Source organism: Ooceraea biroi, chromosome 3 (assembly GCF_003672135.1).
Source record: "Ooceraea biroi isolate clonal line C1 chromosome 3, Obir_v5.4, whole genome shotgun sequence".
In the NCBI taxonomy this organism is placed as follows: domain Eukaryota; kingdom Metazoa; phylum Arthropoda; class Insecta; order Hymenoptera; family Formicidae; genus Ooceraea; species Ooceraea biroi.
Genome location: NC_039508.1, coordinates 14,823,570 through 14,844,337, shown reverse-complemented (window position 1 = coordinate 14,844,337; position 20,768 = coordinate 14,823,570). Strand labels below are relative to the sequence as shown.

Here is a 20,768-nt window from a genome sequence, read left to right as displayed (position 1 = left end):
ATTTACTTTTCTATGGTTTTAATTATTTTTATCATTTTCAGAATGGAGGGCTTTATTAAGTAACGATGAAACAAAATAACTAAGTTTTCATGACAGAATTATCCGATGTATGTAAAGATCACATCTGTTCTTTTCTTGAGCAAATAAATCTATCGGTTAATGTGTATAGTATAATAATAAATTGTTTATCTTCTTCGCGTTTTCTCATACACACGACACACTGCAAAGCACTTATAACACCAGATATGAATTAATCAGAATGTCTGTCACTGATCGCCTCTGACACTGAGTACGAAACACTGTACCTTGCGCATCAGTCGAGAATACTCAATTCCCTCTCTTGCGGAATCCTCCATCTTGTTTCCGATTGCAATCCCGTAGCGTTGTGAATCCATGGTGCGCAAGCTTACCTAAACTGCCTTGCATTTTTAAAGCAAATAACGCTGATTGCAGCCCATCGTGATACTCGATCTGCAAGATCGCAAAACTTATTACTTCCACATCTTTTCTTTGGCAAACCTGAAATCATAGCCGTAGTTTTTCCTCTTATAATATAGCACGTATGAATAATTCTAACCGCTGGTCGACGACCAGTGGAAGGTTCATGCGACGAACGATGACCTCTTTAGAATCCTTTAGTTAGAGAATTACTCGATGTACAAGCGGTGAGATTTCTGCTTTGCATCAAGCTAGTAAGAATGCGGTAACTTTTGTCCGGCTGCTATTAAAGGCCGCACTAAGAGAGTTCATCGTCTGTCGTGCGGCTGAGAAGTCATCTTATTAATCAGGAATTAACGTGAAAATGGAGTTCGCCACCACCATCAGTCCACAGATTAAATTTGGACTGCAGGCAATCGGGATTTGGCCAGGGTCTTCATACAGCCTCTTGTACCGGGCTTTTTGGACGATTACTTTAGGCGTCACTCAAACATTTCAATTCAAATACATCATTAGTTGCATCAAAAATAATAATTTCCCCGATCTGGTGGACAGCGTGAGCACCACGCTACCTTACAGCTTATTGTGTCTGAAGCTAATTATCCTCTGGCTGAATCAGCGGTAAGAAAGTTTTATTATATATTTTGATGTACGTAAATGAAAATTTATCTTTTAATCGATCTGTTACTTAACACATTAAGTGCCGAGCCCATTCTGTTTATTTTTCCGTTTACGCCGCACAATACCGTCAGCTTGAGCAACGCAAAGTTGCATGCAACCGTGAGCTGCATTATCATACTGTATCATATTTATTAATATTAATAAAAGTAATATTCAGCTATGAATTTCAGCTACATTGTTTTCATAATCTTAAAATTTTAATTTTTAATATTAGCGTATTATTTCTTACGTTTTATGTTGTCGCGGGTCATCGATGATTGACACGGCCTGAACGGAAAGTTCACCGTCGGTCATCGATTCGGCGTTTAACTTCGTTAACGTGTTACTTTGATTTATATTGTTTTTTCGATAACGTTTTCGATAACTGTATACCTTACAATCTTTTTATCTAAATATTCTAAATCGTGCGAATGTACGTGTACAAAATCTGCATATAGCAACGATGTCTTTTTTATAATTTATAAACAGAAAGGTTTGATATTTAATTAGTTTGTATAATATGCAATAATCATTTCAGACTGTTTAACGATATTTTAACATCGATATCGCGCGATTGGCACAACTGTGACAGCGTCGCATTCAATATGCATACCATGACAAATAAAGCTAATCTTTCGCGACGTTACTCGATGTTAATAATCGGCGTATATTGGATGGCCGTTGTAGTTTACGTCTCCGTCATAATGGAATTTAATTATACCAATGAGTCCAATAAAGCGGAGGATCATCTCTTTCTTAAGATGGAATTCCCCTTTACTTATGACGTTTCTCCGATTCGTGAAATCGTTATGGTTTCTCAGTTTGTTCAATTGTTAAGTAACGCCTCGGTAATTGGGATGCTAGACGCATTGATTGTAACATTAGTAAGTTTTTCGCTTTCCAAGTATTTTTGATGTTGTTAAATAAGAATTATTCGATCTTTCTTAAACTCGCTTGCAAAACAATATAACAAATTAAATTTACGTTGATTATATTAATGAACGATCGTATATATATTTGATTTTGAAATCTCCCGAGTATCTGAATCGTAAAAATTTTTATTTGCTTTAAGACGTAACTAAATGGTTTTAGATACTACACATAAGCGGCCAGATAGATATCGTGTGTCGAGAATTGTTCAAACTTTTTTCAGAAAAATATGGATGTAAATTATATAAGGCGGCAACAAGAGAGGTCATTCGCAGACATCAGGACGTTATTGCACTCTCAGACAATATCGAGAATCTCTTTTCTTATATTGCATTAATGCAATTTTTTACGAATACGCTTGTTATATGTTGTATAGCATTTGTGATTGTGACAGTAAGTTTTACAAATATTTTGTGCTAAAACTGGTCTTTATAAACGTCGTATATATAAACATATATATACAATATGTTGAATAATGATTTCTCTTTCCAACGCGAATTTTTTCAGTCAATCGAAGGTAATCAAAACTACGCCATGTTATTGAAATCTTTATTCTTTTACATTGCCATCACTCTGGAAGCATTTATTTTCTGCTTTGCTGGAGAATATCTCAGTAACAAGGTTTAAATTAATTTTTATCATGAATATTAGTAAAATAAATGTATCAGTGTAGTATTACTTTGTACAAAGAATATTTTATTGTGCCAGCTTTTCGATATGGCAATATAATCTTATAAAGATCTTTTTCACATATACAATCATACAGTATGTAATATGATAATCATACAGTATATAATCGCTTAAATATTTTCTCTTCATGAAAGATATAATCTCTTTTTAATTTCTTCTTTTGCAGAGTAAATCAGTCGCAAACGCGGCTTATGAAGTTTTTTGGTACAATGTCAAACCCAGCGAAAGTCGAATGTTATTAATTTTGATATTGAGATCGCAGAAACGATTGACTTTAACAATCGGAAAATTTAATGATCTGTCTTTACAAGTTTTTGCAAGCGTAAGTTACAGAAAATTGTATTTTTTAAATGTAGGATATTTTCCTTAATATATAGTTATGTTATATTTTCTTGATATAGCTATGATATTATATATTTCAGATTTTAAGGGCTTCTGCATCTTATGTATCAGTGCTGCTTGCAATGTCTTGATCAGCAAAGAAATATTAATTGTAAAATATTAGTAAATATACTAATATTTATATAACAATAATATATACATATATAATATCATCATAAGTTTTTATTTTTATTTTTATGTTTTATTCAATCATCATTTTTATATATTTCATCTTTTCTTCATAACTCTCGATATTGAATAAATGTAGAGATGTATATGATAAATACGCTAATACTGAAAAAATATGTAGCAGCATTTACCTTGTCATTGTTTAATTCTTTACACTGTTTTCAAAGCGCTTATCCAAATTATCTCCTTTTGAATTAATGTAAGTTTAGCATTAACACATACATGTACATACATGCACAGATGCATTGGCTTATTCTGAAACATTAACGTTACTTTGAAGTACTGGTCTGCGCTTGCTTGAAACATTGTGCAAAGTGAAATTACATGCATTTTATGAAGAGATGAACTTAGTTTTGCGTGATGCGTCTCTATGCGCATTACGACCGATCTTTTACGAACATTGACTATTATTTTTTGTTCGGAAACTTCTCTGGACGATGGTCGTCCTAATAATTTGTCTTGCACTCTGCACTTTTCCTTCCTACTTTCTTGCATTTTTAAAGTAAACCATCTGCAATAACAATGGCAAGGTAGTTTTCTTGTTCCGGAAAACAGCAAGTGCCACTCTCGTCAATTCTGCGCTCAAAGCCTGCAATCATTGTTCGATCGAAAGTTGTAACTTTTTCTCGCATATCTAAGCATACTACAGCGAAAATGCATAACTTTTACGATTGGTCGACAGCCGTTAAGGTGGGGCCACATCTGGTCACCATGTTAATATCTTGAAGCTTATCCTCCAGCGAAGGTTCAGCGACTGTGCGAAGTCTCGACAAGAACTTCCCGTCCGGTTCGTCCGGTTCGTCGACGGAGCGAAAACGGAATTTTGCGCGATGATACCAACCACCACCGTCAGTCGACCAGTTGAAATTGGCCTTCGTCTTACCGGGATATGGCCGAATTCCTCGATGTTGTTCAGACTGCTTTGGACGATGGTAATGGGAACGGGACTAATCTTCCAGTGTCTATACCTTCTGACGCACTTCAGCATCGCGGAGCTGCCGAATCTAATAGACGGCTTAAGTACCACCTTGCCGTACAGCCTTCTCTTCTTCAAATTGATTACCCTATGGGTGAAAAATCAGTATGTATTCTTTATGATTTTCTATTAATCCTAAAATTAATGTCACTTAAAACAATGTTTTCGTATAGTATATTGAATTGTAAAAGATTAAAAAATAGTAGCATTTGAAATACATTAATTGTCCAGTAAGATTATATTTTGCAGCTCAACAGTTCAGTATCTGTCATTCTTATAATTATTTTAATCGGGAAATATTATTATACAATATTAAAAAAATTGATGTTTTATATTAAAACATATTAAAGCAATTTCTCTCTCTTTCTCTGAGAGAAAAAAGGAATGTATGCTTCTAATGTTTAACAATTAAAAACTTTTCATATTTTAAAAAATGTAGTGAAAATAAGCTCAGCGCAATCCGTTTGTCAAATTGGTGTATGTTGCATGGTACCTCATGAATGTAAAATCAGTGTTTGCGTTGTGTTACGTTGTGAAATGTTGTCTTGCAGAATATTCAAGGATATCCTAACGGCGATGTCCAAGGACTGGGCCGAGTACTCCAACATGTATACCATGGTTGACAAAGCGGTCCTGTCGCATCGTTGCTCGAAATTGATCATCGGCATTTACGCGACAGCGGTTTTGCTTTACAGCACCGCGACCATTGACTTTCGCAAGCAGACAATTGATAATGAATGCCGACAGCAACTTATAAAGATGGAATTACCTTTCATTTTCTGTGATTCGCCGATTTATGAGATCATGGTGTTTGTGCAATTCATTCATCTAATGGCGGTAGCCTCCACCATAGGAATGCTCGATGCATTAATCGTTACCTTGGTAAGTTGTTATCGACAGCATTTAATAACTCCTCTCTTGCTGCGTGTATAAATAGAAATAATTTATTTAAATTTATGGCAATTATATTATATAATTTTATGATACACGTAATTGTTTGCTGAGCGAAAATGCAAAAAACTGCTTTATCAAGTTCAAAGACGTTCTTATGTGATAAGAATGTGAACAGTTTCTCGATACATATAATATAATAATAAATAAAAATATTATATACAGGGTGAGGCACCTAAAACAGGCCACCTGAATATCTCGGCTGTTATTAGTGATAGAACAAAATGTGTCAGACCAAACTTGCATGGTTTCGAGGGACACATAATTTGTTCTAAATAGTTTTTTATTAGGTGGACGCGTAGAGGTCATATGAAGGTCATATAACTTCGTTTTTTTAAATGGTATGATATGTTTTTTTACGTACCATCTAGTAGAACGTTTGAAGATGCGCACATTGATCTACGGGTCAAAATCATTCAAGGTCACTGAAGGTTAAAATTTCTAAGTGCTAGAACTTTTTCATTTCTGAATTTACGGTATTTTCAATAGCAGAGAACTCTAGGCAATATAAAAAATATAGATATCATCAACTCAGAACTTCTCGGAAAAGAACAAATTTCTAACGGCTAGAACTTTTTCATTTCTGAGTTTACAGTATTTTTAATAGCAGAGAACTCTAGGCAATATAAGAAATAATGATAACAACAACTCAGAACTTCTCGGAAAAAGAAAAAATTTCTAAGGGCTAGAACTTTTTCATTTCTGAATTTACGGTATTTTTAATAGCAGGGAACTCTAGGCAATATAAAAAATAATGATATCATCAACTCAGAACTTCTCGGAAAAAAACAAATTTCTAACGGCTAGAACTTTTTCATTTCTGAGTTTACAGTATTTTTAATAGCAGAGAACTCTAGGCAATATAAAGTAAATTATTTTCCCTTGCAGTTGGCCTTCAGTGACCTTGTATGATTTTGACCCGTAGATCAATGTGCGCATCTTCAAACGCTCTACTAGATGGTACGTAAAAAAACATATCATACTATTTAAAAAAACGAAGTTGATCTTCATATGACCTCTACGCGTCCACCTAATAAAAAACTATTTAGAACAAATTATGTGTCCCTCGAAACCATGCAAGTTTGTTCTGACACATTGTTTTCTATCACCAATAACAACCGAGATATTCAGGTGGCCTGTTTTAGGTGCCTCACCCTGTATATATGATGCATGTAATACGATTTTTATATTCAACGCCATGATATATTATATAATAGTATCCACATACGCTAATAGTACGCATGTCGTACACCAGAAAAACTCAGAGATAGTCGAGATCGATCGATTCCGAAGAGCGATCGATGCTGAGGCCCTGGATCCCTACCCCCGCTCTTGCGTAAGTCCGCGCCAGGCTCGTGTCCCTCCACTTCACTTCACTCACGCTTTTGATCAACGCGACTTTCGCGCATGTCGACGTAACATTGAGCCCTTCACGCTGTCTTTCGGTGATACGGTCTCGTTTCCGGTGTCGTCCCTCTCTCTCGTGTAGTACGAACTGGACAAAGCCTCATGCCATTTTGCCTTGAGCTCCTGGCGCTTCGCTGCGGACCGGCTGCCACTTCCGTTTGTGTCTCAGAGATACACAGAATATTAAAGGACTTTGGAACAGTTGGCTCGACCATCGTTAGCCTGGCCATCTGTTCCCTCTGGGACACTTCTTTTATAAACTGCGTACGCTTCTCTTCAACATATATTGCTTTATATTATGGAGAAAGCGTTGAAAATTTTTTCCAACAGATAATTTTTAATTTGTCGCGTTTAAAGTTATTAAACCTGTTAAAACATTATACGATATTATTAACAAATATTATATATTACGTATTATAACAAAAATATATTTATTATAACGGAAATTTATTATACTATTATATAATATCTATATGACTATTGTATATAATATATAGATGCTGCACATTGGTGGACAAATAGATATCATCCAAGAACAATTAGAGAAAATCTGTTCTGAAGATAGCAAACCTCATTTATCGAAAGATATTGTGAAGTCCTTGATTACTAAGCACCATAAAATTATTGCTTTCTCAGATAAAATTGAGTCTCTTTTTACTCAAATCGCTCTGATGCAATTTTTGTCGAATACGATGATTATATGTTGCATCGGGTTTCTCATAGTAACCGTAAGTATTCGATTTGTGTTTACCTGAAAATTTTGTTTATTAAATATTTTAAAGTGCAATATTAGAGTATAACATCGAAGTTTCAACATATAACATTTAAAGATTTAAAAGAATGTGTACATCAACGTTTTTCCTGATTATCTTCCTGACTTCCAGTCATTAGGTACAGATACAGGTATCAGAATGATGATCAAAACTACCTTTTTCTACATCGCTATCACAATGGAATCATTCATATTTTGCTTCTCTGGTGAATATCTTAGCAGTAAAGTGAGTATTTCAAGTCGCTTGCTCAGAGATTCATTGCTTACACGAAAATAGGATGCGAACGTGAATGACATCTCGTTTTTTCCCGGTACCTGGTTCATTTGCATTTCAGAGTAAAATGATTGGTGATGCGGCATACGAATCACTCTGGTACGTTCTCAAACCTGAGGACTGTCGCATTTTGCTGTTTGTAATAATGAGATCGCAAAGACGGCTGACGATTACTGCGGGACAATTTATGGATTTATCGCTGGAAGGATTTGCAAACGTAAGATTTTAGTATAAATTTGTGGGCTTTTTATGGATACACATAATTTATTATATTATTAATAGGTTCGTCGAGCGTTAAATGTCTAGCGTACAATTATATCAATTTTAAGATTTATCGTGTAATGTGTAATTAAGATTAATCATGCATTTTTTTACAAGGATTAAAGTTATCTCTATATGTGTAATACAAGATGTGTGAATGTATGTAAAAGGATACTTAATATCATGTTAAATATATTTTACGAATAATACAGTTAACATTATATCATTTAAAAGCGATTTGTAAATTTTCATGCTAATTTCAAGCAATTATTATTATTAATAATAATAAATAAATATTTTATACTTACACCTCTACTAATAAAATTATTTTGTTTGATAGGGGCATTAAATGATGAATTAATTTATTGCATTTCACTTAATTTTCCAGAGTTTGAAGGCCTCCGCATCGTACATATCCGTTCTGTATGCAATGTACTAATTTTGATGAAGCAATTTTGGGACTACATACGTACTGTTAAAAAAAATAAAATTTTTAGACAGTTATTTATTTCTTACAATAAATTAATTAAATGAAATTAATCTTGTGATACAGGATAAAGCCATTTAATTCATATAATTTTACAATGTTTTATTACTTACGTTTTATTATGCCATTTTAGCGTATCTACGCGATATTTTGTCTTTGTTGGATGATGCAGCACGAAGCAGCACAAAAAATAAAGGTACATATATGCTGAATGTTTCAGGATACTCGAAAACTGATATATTGTGTAAGGAACTCCACTCCACACATTCAAAATGTTATTAAAATCCATGGGATCTGAAACTCTCTCCCGTGCAGTTTTGCGATACCTACTACATCTTCATTAGAAATCGTCGCTTGTTACAATCATACTGCACATGCTCGGAGACTTCTATGCGCGCATAATCCACCGTGTCTACCATATTTCTATATTTCTCAGAAAATCCTTCGCCATTTTTGCGACCCGCGCTTGCGTACATAGAAACGTAGGCAAAAGCGTCTCTTGAATTTTTCAAACGCTACCAATCTATCTCATCATCGACATTTTTTACAGTAAAATGAAACACCGTTGTATATCTCGATCGTCCAATTCTTCGTAATCATTGCATGATTGCTGCAACTTTAATTCCCTCTGCCGTAGAGCCGTAACCCTCTTGTTCTCGGTTGGTTGCAATTTATCGGTGATTACCTTGCTACAACTGCGTTTAACTGCCAATCGTTGCGTGATCAACCTGCTACTATAGAGTCGTTGTAGAAACTTATTGACGCTATAATCCGCGGCTTTGCGACGTTAGCAAAGTCACGAGCATCCCAAGCACATTTTGGATGTCGAATTCTCACCCAAACTTTACGTAATGTAGATATAAACAAGTGTAAGATGACGCCTACAAGCACCGTCTCCCATTCGATGCAAATTGGTCTCCGTATCGTCGGAATTTGGCCGAACGCATCGTATAGCCTGTTGTTTCGATGTGCATGGATATTGACCAGAGGCATGATACAAACTGGCCAATTTTAGTGGATCATTATCCACTTTGGAAATGAGGATCTATCGCGTCTCATGGACATTTTAAGTATCACTACTGAGTACACCGTGATGATCCTGAAATTGATGATTTTATTATTGAATAGTCGATAAGAGAGCATTAGTCATGAGAGTGTCTCTATCAAAGATAAAAACTGAAATCTTATATTTGTATATGATATTTTTGGATGTCTTTACCATAAAATTTCCGTGCAGATTTTATTCTATAATTTATTCTTTCTCAAAGAAAACAAAATAGACTTGCATCAGACTTACGTCAGTTTACTTATTTAAAATTGATGTAACTGTTTTTAATTTGGCTGAATGAAATATATTGTAATTTAAGAATACACTATTATTGCATTATATCACAATATATTATAACAGCATTTAATAGTATATTCGATTCTACGCAAACGATCATACAGTTATGGTTATTGCTAAATGTGTACCGAGTTCAACTTCGTTCTCCTACGAGATTTCTATTCGTTTCCATCTCTGGTACGAAACGTTTATCTATATGCTCGCATGGAAAGAGTAAACTACCGTACCGTAGTATATTTTACGACACCCTAGCTGCGATGGCTACGGATTGGAAGGATGCATCAGCGATCCATGCGTATCATGGTGAGGAAGGTGAATCTATGACGGCACTATTCCAACATGATCATCGGGCTTCACTCGGTGGCAGCACTTTTCTACGGCATCGGAGTTCTCGTATCTTTTATCGATGACGCCGATGATGCTATCGAGATATTTATTCGTGACTTCACGCTGAAGATACAACTTCCATGCGACTGCAACGAGTCACCGTTATGTTATATTATAGTTTATTACATATCTGGAGTTTCTCTATCTTGCATCCTTCGCCATAATTGGCTTACTCAACTTTCTGATCATCATGTTAGTAAGTAGAATCTATAACAAACAAATTTTCTTAATATTTCTAGGCTATACTTAATTTATATAACCAGGCAATGTCACAAAGTCATTGTATACCTCATGGCAATGTGATATTTTTATTTGTATATTTAATCTGAGGGAGGATGAGAACATTGGATGTCCATTACTGTGACACATTGATAAGTACTTTTTCCACTCTCGTAGTGGAAAAGGAGACTCTCTTTCTCTTGCTTTCCATTTTCTCCAATTAGCTTTTGTAGTATGTATAGAGTACACAGAAACATGCGGGCGTTCTTGCAGAGTATCAAATCAGAGAAAGAGGGTTCAGGATAAACATGTGTCTCCCATTACATTTCCTAAGTGAGAAACTTCTCGCGTAAAATGCGATTGTCAACAGATACGAGGATTGCCTAGAATTTATAAACATATATCAATAATCTTGGCTATTGTTTAAAAAGTGATTTGACAATAATTATTCATTTAGCTTGAGTACCTGTTTTCAGATCCTTCACACAAGCCGTCAGATAGATATTCTGTGCGTTGCATTGAGAGAAATATCTCCCAAAAATAACAATCAACCTTTTGGCGTTTTCGTCGCGAAGGAACTGATCAGAAGATTATCATTTTCTCAAACGAGAGGATCTTCTGTATCGAGTTGATCCAATTGAAGTACGTTGATGACCTGCTGCTTGGGATTCATGATCGTGACAGTGAGTATCTCATCCGCAGATAAATGCGATGAAAATTTGCATATTGTCGTGAAAGTGATTTACACCTTGGTTCAATGTTACAGTCGATTAGCACAGTCTCCGATACGATTAGAGTTCAGCATTAATAAAAGCTATACTGTTTTACATGGCTGTTACGGTTACGATATTTTGATATAAAGAGAAATAATAATTTATATGATCGTTTTCTTTCGTTATACATATATTCTTAAGATAATTGTTAGTAGAAGCGTTTCAGAGAACTGCAGTTGTGCGACAAGTCGTTCCATTTTGTAACTTTTGTTCATTTTTCATCCTCCATCTTGGCTTTATGTCTCGATACAGCATTTAATTTCCTACGCGAGTAATAAACAGTCTTTAGAAAGCTTTGTGCATTTTTAAAGTCAATGATTCTTCAGCCATTATATCAGCTTAAAATTCTCCATTATTAATCTGAAAAAAGCATAGTTTTCTGTACATATCCCATTATCTTGCCAAGTCTATAATTTGACAAATTGGTGAGCATTCAATTTCATTCGCCATTTCTATGAAACGCGAGTAATTGCGATTGATCGGCGGGTTATTGTCATAAATGTCACATCTTATTCCTCTCTACTATCTTCTACTTTTTTGTTACATTTGATGTTATTATGCTGATGATATTTGCATAATTCGTCTGCGCAAACAGTAGTCGCTCCGATGTCGAGTACGTTAAAATTGGATAGAAATTCTATAGGGCGTATGAGCACTATCAGCGAATCGGTTGAAGTGGGTCTACGTTTTATTGGAATGTGGCCAAATTGTACGTACGCGAACATTAACTGGTGGACGTACATCTTGTCGGTGGCAATAGTGCAGTATTTCCAATACTCCTACATCCTGCAGCATTTCGATATCAGTGATCTCTCGGTTACCATAGATGGTCTAAGTATCACGTTGGGCTATAGTCTGTCCTTGCTTAAACTGATCAATCTCTGGTTCAATCGTCGGTAAAGTACTCTTAATTTATGGCTGTGAAAGCACGTCTCACTTTGACAAAGTACTTCAACTTTGTATCTCATGCAAGACGATTCTGAATGTCAGAAATATTCCGTAGAAAATTGTACGTTATTTTGGATGCGATGGATAAAGATTGGACTGATGGGATTGCAGTGGACTCGGACATATCCATGATGATTAGACACGCCAATTTGTCGCGTCAATTATCGAATGCGATGATCATGACAAACGCGTTAGCTGTGTTCTTCTACACGATCGGTGGGCCGATACTCCGATCGATGATCTACAAGAATGAAGAGACAAAACGCGAGTTACCAATCAAAATGGAATTTCCTTTTAACGTTGACAACTCTCCAGTGTTTGAGTTAGTGTTGGTAGCCCAATTATTTCATGATCTATCGGTAGCTTGCATCATCGCTATGCTAAACTCTTTACTCGTCACGCTGGTAAGTTTCAATCAGATTTTATGCATGATCGATGTTTTCACCACCACCACCATTACTTTAGTGATGTTAGAGATGAATCATGAGTTACTGTAAATGTTATAATTTTTTATTAGAATTTTATTGTAATATTATTGTTAATTACATTGTAATATTATTAATTGCAAATAATTGTAATATTATTGTAAAGAAATATTATTGTAATTTTTCATATTAGTACGAGTACATACACAGATGATTTTTATATTTAAGTTTCTTTGTTAGTACAAAGCGATGTTATCTTGAATGCTCGACTGCACGTGGAACATTTTAGGTACTACACGTAAGTGGTCAGATTGATATTATGCTGCAAGGTTTCCTAGAGATCTCTGCCAAGAAGCATGCAAGATCTTCCCTGGCTACTATCAAAATTTTGATCAATAGGCATCAAAGAATAATCGATTTGGCAGAAAACATCGAAGATCTCTTTTCAAACGTGGCGTTGCTTCAGTTCATCTGGAATACTTTAGTCATCTGTTGTATAGGTTTCTTACTCGTAATAGTGAGTTATGTCACATTACTTAACACTTTCGTGTATTCAACCGAAAAAAGTAATTCATTGCATATATTCTACATTTTAAAAATATTACTTCCTCTACGATACGCGAGCTTAAATGTGAACATGAAAATAGATATCTTGATACTTCGTACATTCCCATGCTGCAGTCTATCGGTACGGAAGAAGGGGCCACGGTGATAACGAAGTCTCTCATCTTTTATGTCGCGATAGCTCTCGAGGCATTCGTCTTTTGCTACGCCGGGGAATATCTCAGCGCTAAGGTCAGCGCATGGAAGCGTAATGGTAGCGTCGTGGAATTTTTCAAGTTTCGCGTTAACTTCTGGAAAAAGCATAATTAGATGCGATTCATCGTAGGAGCTCATTACCATTGCAGAGTAAGTCCATCAGCGATGCTGCGTACGAATGCTTCTGGTACGATCTGACGCCCAGCGAGAGTCGAATCTTAATGTTCCTGATGTTGAGAGCGCAGAAACGATTGACCATCACCGCGGGAAAAATAACCGATCTGTCTTTGGAAGGTTTCACGACCGTAAGTAAAATTTATAATATACAGGAAATATACTCTACTATATACTATGTACTATGTACTAAAATGCTTTTACCAAAAACGATTTAAATATTTCATTACTTCAGATTATGAAATCGTCCGCGTCGTACATATCCGTGTTGTGTGCGTTTTATTAAAGGAGGCGCGCTTGAGGAAAGGTGAGTCCTAAAACAGAAGATTATTAATTAAATTTACTGCAATAATGTGTGCAAAAATGGATATTCTATAAAAACAAAAACGTACTCCAGTTCCTACACTATAGCAGGGATAGCTTTAGACTACCAACTATTTAATTCCGTTGAACGGAATGTAAAAATATTACTTATACATATATTAGTATAAAATTATATATTTCTGTATGTTTATATTAAAATTTGTTAGACACAGACACACACAAGGTAACGCCTATAATTTTATCATGCAATCGGTGATCGAATTCTTGGATAACATTTAACATTTTATCTATGTATAAAATAATATTTCTATATATAAAATGTTAGCTCGTAGAAAAAGACTAATACTCCAACCTTTCCATGCGTTGAGCACTAATGATGTTCTCCACTTGTGCTATCCATATTACTCTGTTATTACGCTTTCCACGTATAGACATTACCAGTATTTTTTTTCGAAGAGATGGATACTTCTTTTCCGATAAATATGAATTGTGAATAGAAACGTTTTCAAGTCTGGAAGTTTTCCTTTCTAAAAACAATTATGTGCTCTTGAAAAATGAAGTAACTTTGTTTTTTTATTCAGTATACTTATGAGGAGATACTATTAACTATACTATTAGGAGCTAATAGGTTTCGAACAGTCGACGTATAATTATAATTGATCCGTTCGGAAAGACCTGCGCTTTATCGCTCTACTATTGTCTAGCAAGCAACATTTACGTAACAAAGTTCATGCGCGTTTTCGTGCATTGACATCTGGTAGACATTCAGTGGTTGTCATTGAGCGATATGAAACGCACAAGCACTATCAGCGGTCTGGTCGAATTCGGCCTCCGTTTCATCGGCATGTGGCCAGGCTCGACTTACGCGAATCTCTGGTGGTTGATCTACATGACGACGATAGTGATAGTGCAATATTATCAGTATATGTACGTTTGTACACATTTTGACCTGAGTGATCTGTCGCTCCTCATGGACTGTCTCGGTCTTACCTTGGCATACAGCCTTGCCTTTGTCAAGCTTTTTGCTCTGTGGTGGAATCGCCGGTAAGACGTGTTTTGTCGCAAGGCATCGGTATCAGGACATGTTATTTATCCAAATGTTAAATTTTCATTATTATCTTATAATCCCATGAGTCGAATGCGGATTAATTAACTGTTTCCTCAGCAATTTATTAATATTTACTATGTTAGACACATCCTACAGGATATTTCATCACATTCTGGCAGCGATGGAACATGATTGGAGAGAGTGCGCTGTCAATGACTCGTACGTGTCCACGATGTTGAACGTGGCGGAACTGTCGCATCGTTGTTCCAACGTGATGATCAGTATTAACGCTTTAGCCGCTTTTTTTCTCTCTATCGGCGAGCATCTACTTCAATCGATGAACATCGATGACAGTCGAGCTAACAATTATTCTCGAGAGCTCCCAATAAAAATGGAGTTTCCCTTCGATGTGAGCAAATCGCCTGTTTTCGAATGTTTCCTGATGGGACAATTTCTCTATGAATTGGTGCTAGCTTGCTTGGTTGGTATGGTGAATGCGATACTCGTATCACTGGTAAGTCCATGTCAACTCTACAAAGATTGTCATTTGTATGACTATATATAATTTTAGAGATATATGGGTATATATATCACATAAATTAAAATTTTCAATATATATATATATATTATATATATATAATTTACATCCAAGTTATTATAAGAAGTATTAAAGAAACAGTAATTGTAATTATTACAGTATTTATATTGTTATTTTTATACATACTTTGATATAATTAATATTTTTAGTTTACACATATTTTATATATTTTATTGCTTAGCTGTAATGGTGCTTCATAACTGTAGAAATTTTAACACAATGATATTTATTATGATATATATGACACGAACTAATTAATAATAAATTTAATCTTATTTTAAATAATATGTATTACATTTATAGATACTTCATGTAAGCGGTCAGATTGATATAATGCGACAAGATTTAATTAAAATTTCCAATAATTACAATCCAAGCACATCTTTAAATGTTATTAAAAGGTTTATTGACAGACATCAGAAGACTATTATTTTATCAGAACATATTGAAAATTTGTTTACTTACATTGCGCTGATGCAACTCTTATGGAATACCTTAGTTATATGTTGTACTGGTTTCGTGATCATAATTGTGAGTAATATCAGGCGTTTGTCTTGCGATTTTGACGAAAAATATTTCTTTACTGTATTGCAGACCATTGGTACCAATGAAGGTGCAACAGCTTCGATCAAATCTGTAAGTTTTTATATTGCAATAACTCTAGAAGTCTTCATACTTTGTTTTGCTGGAGAATTTTTAAGCGCTAAGGTTTGTGGTGTATTAGAATTTTTCATATATTAAAATTATCCAACATAATTTTTAATTTTTTTATTTGCATTGCATAAAATATTATGCCGCGTATAAAATAGATACCGCGTATTTTAATATAATCTGTTCTATAAGCACAAATTATGCTACTTTACCAAATTATAATACTCATACTATTAGCATTATATTAATATGCAAATACAAACTTTGTAACAAAAAATAAAAAATTGTGCTAACATGCTTGATGTTTATCATAAAATATATTAAATTAAAGAAGTATGTTTTCTGTGATAAACATATCTCGAAAATGTATTATAAATGTATTATGAATATTTCGGATTGGATTCGTTTTATGTCTAGAGCAAATCGATTAGCGATGCAGTGTATGAGTCTCTTTGGTACGACATGCCACCAACCGATAGTCGTATTTTATTGTTCATAATAATAAGATCACAAAAACGGTTAACAATTACTGCAGGAAAAGTTGTTGATTTAACTCTGGAAGGATTCACGAGCGTAAGTCATTATATTGCAAAACCTTCATTTTCTTCACGTATTATATTTTAACTACATGTCACGTTTTATCGCTTTATTTTAGATAATGAAGGCATCAGCCTCCTATGTATCAGTGTTGAATGCGATGTACTAACTTCTGAATGACATCTGTTTGTCACCATACGTGCATATTCACTGCTCGCCTTAATTGCGAAAATTTTTTCAAGCGATCATAATTGTTCGCTGAATTAAATTATTATTATTAATATTATTATTATTATTATTAAATTATTACACGATAGTGATAAGGCATAAAATCATCTCCGTGGAAATTTTTCTTTGCGACTTTAGCGAATACTAACAATACATTAAATGTTCTATCATAATAAACTTCACGTTTTTCCATGTTATTTATGAAACATTTATGAAACACATTATTCTGTTTTTGCTATAATCTTGCGTATTTTTTTGTTTCCACGTTTATGGAAAAATTACTCTTCATGATAAAAGTGTACAGTTCTTGGTAAAGCAATTATCCCTACGATATCAAAATAATAACTCAGAAGGGAAGCGAGCACGTAATTACATTTTAATTTCTAAACGTTACGTTCTAAACTTACAAGACTTAATAGGACGAGGAAATGGACTGCAATTACGATTGATTTACATACAGAATGACTAAGGCTTTATCGTCTTCACCACGATTATTTAGTGTGCGTTAGCATCGCACGAAGCGGTATCGAAAGACACGGATGCTTTTTACGTACTGTCTCTGTGATCGATTTGTAACGTTCCGTGTTACATAGTAAATAGATACCGATGAAACGTGCAAATACGATCAGCCGATCGGTCGAAATCTGTCTTCGTTTCATTGGTTTGTGGCCGAATTCGGCTTACGCAACCCTATATTGGATTACTTACATGGCGACTTTGGTAATAATGCAATACTGTCAATATGCGTACATAGTTGCACGTTTTGAATTGAACAATATCTGGCTTCTTATGGACTGTCTCAGCCTCACTTTGGCGTATACTCTCGTTCTTTTCAAACTCATCATTCTGTGGTGGAATCGCCGGTAAGGCATTGCTAGAATATAGAGAGCATAAAAAGTTCGCATACATTGCAAATACGACTACATTGTCATCACATAGTCTTGAAGAAATGAAGAAAAATCAAATTTAATTAATACCATTTTATCTAAAATTTAATTAGCAGTTTTTTAAATAAAATTATATCTTTTGATTCACATGTACATGTACAGATCCGATATACCTTGCTTCCTGCAGAATATTTCACTGCGTCGTGAAGGCAATGGATCAAGACTGGAAAGAGTGCACTATGAATGATTCGTATGCATCCACGATGATGAGCATGGCGGATGTAGCACGTCGTCTTTCCAATATAGTATTCACCTTCAACACTTTCGTTGCATTTTCCCTTTCAATCGGTGAGCATTATTTTCAATCGATGAGCAATGCCAATCAAATTGACAACAGTTCTCAAGTCAGTCCTCGGGAACTCCCCATAAAAATGGAACTTCCTTTCGACGTCAGTAAATCACCGATTTTCGAGTGTTTCTTGATCGGACAATTCTTCTACGACACGGTGGTTGCTTGTACAGTGGGTATGGTGAACGTATTGCTTGTTACGCTGGTACGCTTATAATGCTTGTCTAAAGATAACAAGAAATTACAATCATAATATATTCCATAATTCGTTTCAGCACTATTTACAATAAAAGTATTTTAAATCGAAATATTACTTTACATACAATATAAAATATACAACAATATAAATTATTTTATGTCTATAGGTACTTCATGTAAGCGGTCAGATCGATATCATGCAACAAAACTTAATCGAAATTTCCAACAAAAAATATGACCGTAGCATATTTTTAGCCGTTATCAAAACTTTCATTTATAAGCATCAAAGGATCATTATTTTATCGGAAAATATCGAAAATCTATTTACTCACATTGCGTTGGTACAAATTTTGTGGAACACGGTGGTCATGTGTTGCACTGGTTTTGTGATTATTATTGTGAGTAGCTTCATTATTTTTTTCCATTGCACGAAAAACATTTCTTTCATATTTTATTGTAGATGATTGATAATGGCGAGGGTGTAATAGGTTTAATCAAGCCCGTCAGTTATTATTTTGCGATAACTCTAGAAGCTTTTGTATTTTGCTTTGCTGGAGAATTTTTAAGTGCTAAGGTATGTAAACGAGTTCTCTATATTTCTGAAATACATATTATGAATATCTAACTATTTTTATTTACGTTACTGTGCAAGGAAATGCGATTAAAATATTAAATATTGAGCAACGTTATTTTACAAAACAATTATTTAAAGCAAAATGCGAAGAAACATGACATCAAATATCTTTTTTAGAGTAAATCGATTGGTGAAGCAATATATGGATCACTATGGTATAATTTGTCACCAAGTGATACTCGTATTTTAAAGTTTATAATGCTAAGATGTCAAAAACGATTAACAATCACTGCAGGAGGAGTTATCGATTTAACTTTGGAAGGTTTTACTAGTGTAAGACATTATAGTATGAATTTTATTTTTAATACATAAGACATATCCAATTTTAATATCAGGAAAATTTTCTTTTAGATTATGAAGGCATCTGTTTCTTACGTATCAGTATTAAATGCAATGTACTAAATTCTGGAGAACGTTGGATTATTATACATCTTGAACATTTGATCTTTAATATTTTCTCAATCAAACTAATGTTTTATAGATTATTATTGTTGGCTAACTAAAAATAAAAGTAGAGATAAAGATATGAGAGAAACGTATATTTTAATAATATAAAATTTTTATAATATATTTTGTTTTAATGTTTATTGAATTTCAATATTTTTTATAAACCCATTGTTTAAAAGTACAAATATTAATTTAATCTTTAAAATTAAAATTTCTTTTCTTTTATATTAATATGAAAATTTATATGAGTATATTATATGCATTGTTTTTGATATAGTATGATATCGTCCGACAGTTATGTTTTATTGTTCATAATAGTGAGATCTAAAATACGATTGACGATCATTGTGGAAGAAATTGATCTAACTTTGGAAGAGTTTATGACCATAAAATGTATGTATCATAATATATAAATGTATTTTCCATTTATAAATTCTCCAACTGAATTCATTTTTAGATTATGAAGACTTCTACTTCGTATATGTTTGTACTGCGTGCAATGTTTTAAGTATCATCCATAATTTTATCGTGCAATCTAGAAAAGTTATTTTATATTTCATTAGGACCAACTTAAAGATAAAATTAGTATAATCAGAATTATCCATAACAGTTTTATTCACGTTTGTGATAAATTTTTTTTCAACAGGAACTTATTGCAATCGTGTGAAAAATGGATTGTATGAAAATATATTTTGGTAATACGAAAAATGTATCTATATTATTAATACATTTTTATTATCTTTTCATTCAAAATGCAGCTTACGTTTTAGTCTTTTTATCGACATTACATTTTCCTTTTTATTCGTTGACATAATATATCTAGCTATTATTCGATAAAGCAATACCATACGTTACTCACGACATTTATCATGTAACTCTTATAAAACTTAACTTTTAAATTCATGGAGAATGTAAGTATCATTAAATACAGCTTTATTATCGAAATTGCAAATTGCGGTTTTACCTTCTTATCTGCAACATATTTTTTTTTTTTTCACCGATTAATGTGCATTAATGTGCAGTTATAGTTCCACGATAATTGTCTGTGTCATTTGCATGAATTTATCGTATAGTTCGCTAGGATCTAATTTTTATCTATCGAGAAAATGTAAGGTCTTACTTTTTCTAAACATTTGTTTTAATGAAGCTTAACAACAACGTTGACCATTTGCATCATTTGCATTTTTAAGAGCCATTATTTCCGTAAACGTACACGTGTACGTTCCTCGTGCAACTTTTAATTATTGATTATCGCAATTTAGCTGTCGTCGTACGTTTAATACCGCGAATTCTGCGTAATTGCGATTGATCATTGCTCGCGCAGTACCACGTAGCCGTTCTACCCCATAAAATTACCACCTCTCTTGCGATATGCGATGGGGGAGAGGGTGTACCATCGAGTCGAATCGAAAGACTCGACC

General features: G+C 34.0%; 3 protein-coding genes, 1 long non-coding RNA gene and 1 pseudogene across 7 annotated transcripts; 4 read left to right on the top strand and 1 right to left on the bottom strand.

Moving 5' to 3' along the window:
- Nucleotides 1-477: 477 nt before the first annotated feature.
- Nucleotides 478-14,100, top strand: LOC105277189. The gene is given in 17 exon segments (XM_011335374.3): nt 478-1,059; nt 1,637-1,982; nt 2,191-2,421; nt 2,536-2,649; nt 2,885-3,040; nt 4,017-4,369; nt 4,816-5,146; nt 7,120-7,350; nt 7,507-7,620; nt 7,730-7,896; nt 9,835-10,073; nt 11,571-12,036; nt 12,144-12,492; nt 12,803-13,030; nt 13,195-13,308; nt 13,422-13,577; nt 13,682-14,100. Coding segments are annotated over 17 exon segments (3,903 nt in total). The 5' UTR covers nt 478-802; the 3' UTR covers nt 13,733-14,100.
- On the top strand, nt 8,530-11,578 carry LOC113561644 (annotated as a pseudogene).
- Nucleotides 14,101-14,127: 27 nt separating the features above from the next.
- On the top strand, nt 14,128-17,029 carry LOC105277191 (odorant receptor 13a). Of its 3 annotated transcripts, XM_011335380.3 has the most exons (6): nt 14,128-14,814; nt 14,975-15,332; nt 15,720-15,947; nt 16,011-16,124; nt 16,485-16,640; nt 16,723-17,029. In XM_011335380.3, exons 1-6 carry the CDS (start codon nt 14,558-14,560, stop codon nt 16,771-16,773), a joined length of 1,164 nt encoding a protein of 387 aa, XP_011333682.2. In that variant the 5' UTR covers nt 14,128-14,557; the 3' UTR covers nt 16,774-17,029. The 3 variants fall into 3 exon arrangements, with proteins under 3 accessions (XP_011333682.2, XP_011333681.2, XP_026824134.1); XM_011335379.3 differs by having other exon boundaries at nt 15,720-16,124; XM_026968333.1 differs by having other exon boundaries at nt 14,729-14,814; nt 14,962-15,332; nt 15,720-16,124.
- Nucleotides 17,030-17,112: 83 nt separating this feature from the next.
- Nucleotides 17,113-19,421, top strand: LOC105277181 (putative odorant receptor 92a). Of its 2 annotated transcripts, none has more exons than XM_026968334.1 (6): nt 17,113-17,695; nt 17,907-18,273; nt 18,434-18,664; nt 18,727-18,840; nt 19,018-19,173; nt 19,252-19,421. In XM_026968334.1, exons 1-6 carry the CDS (start codon nt 17,439-17,441, stop codon nt 19,300-19,302), a joined length of 1,176 nt encoding a protein of 391 aa, XP_026824135.1. In that variant the 5' UTR covers nt 17,113-17,438; the 3' UTR covers nt 19,303-19,421. The 2 variants fall into 2 exon arrangements, with proteins under 2 accessions (XP_026824135.1, XP_011333670.3); XM_011335368.3 differs by having other exon boundaries at nt 17,609-17,695; nt 17,882-18,273.
- Nucleotides 19,422-19,572: 151 nt separating this feature from the next.
- On the bottom strand, nt 19,573-20,708 carry LOC113561626. The gene is made up of 2 exons (XR_003406314.1): nt 20,111-20,708; nt 19,573-19,882 (listed from the first exon to the last, which is right to left on the bottom strand). It is a non-coding gene; the product is annotated as an uncharacterized LOC113561626 (long non-coding RNA).
- Between the last annotated feature and the right edge of the window lie 60 nt (nt 20,709-20,768).

Coding starts and splice junctions, on each gene's coding strand:
- LOC105277191 (XM_011335379.3), top strand. CDS start 14,558: ATGAAACGCACAAGCACTATCAGCGGTCTGGTCGAATTCGGCCTCCGT. Junction 15,333..15,719: donor ATGCGATACTCGTATCACTG/GTAAGTCCATGT, acceptor TTACATTTATAG/ATACTTCATGTAAGCGGTCA. Junction 16,125..16,484: donor GAGAATTTTTAAGCGCTAAG/GTTTGTGGTGTA, acceptor TTTTATGTCTAG/AGCAAATCGATTAGCGATGC.
- LOC105277181 (XM_026968334.1), top strand. CDS start 17,439: ATGAAACGTGCAAATACGATCAGCCGATCGGTCGAAATCTGTCTTCGT. Junction 18,665..18,726: donor CTGGTTTTGTGATTATTATT/GTGAGTAGCTTC, acceptor ATTTTATTGTAG/ATGATTGATAATGGCGAGGG. Junction 18,841..19,017: donor GAGAATTTTTAAGTGCTAAG/GTATGTAAACGA, acceptor TATCTTTTTTAG/AGTAAATCGATTGGTGAAGC.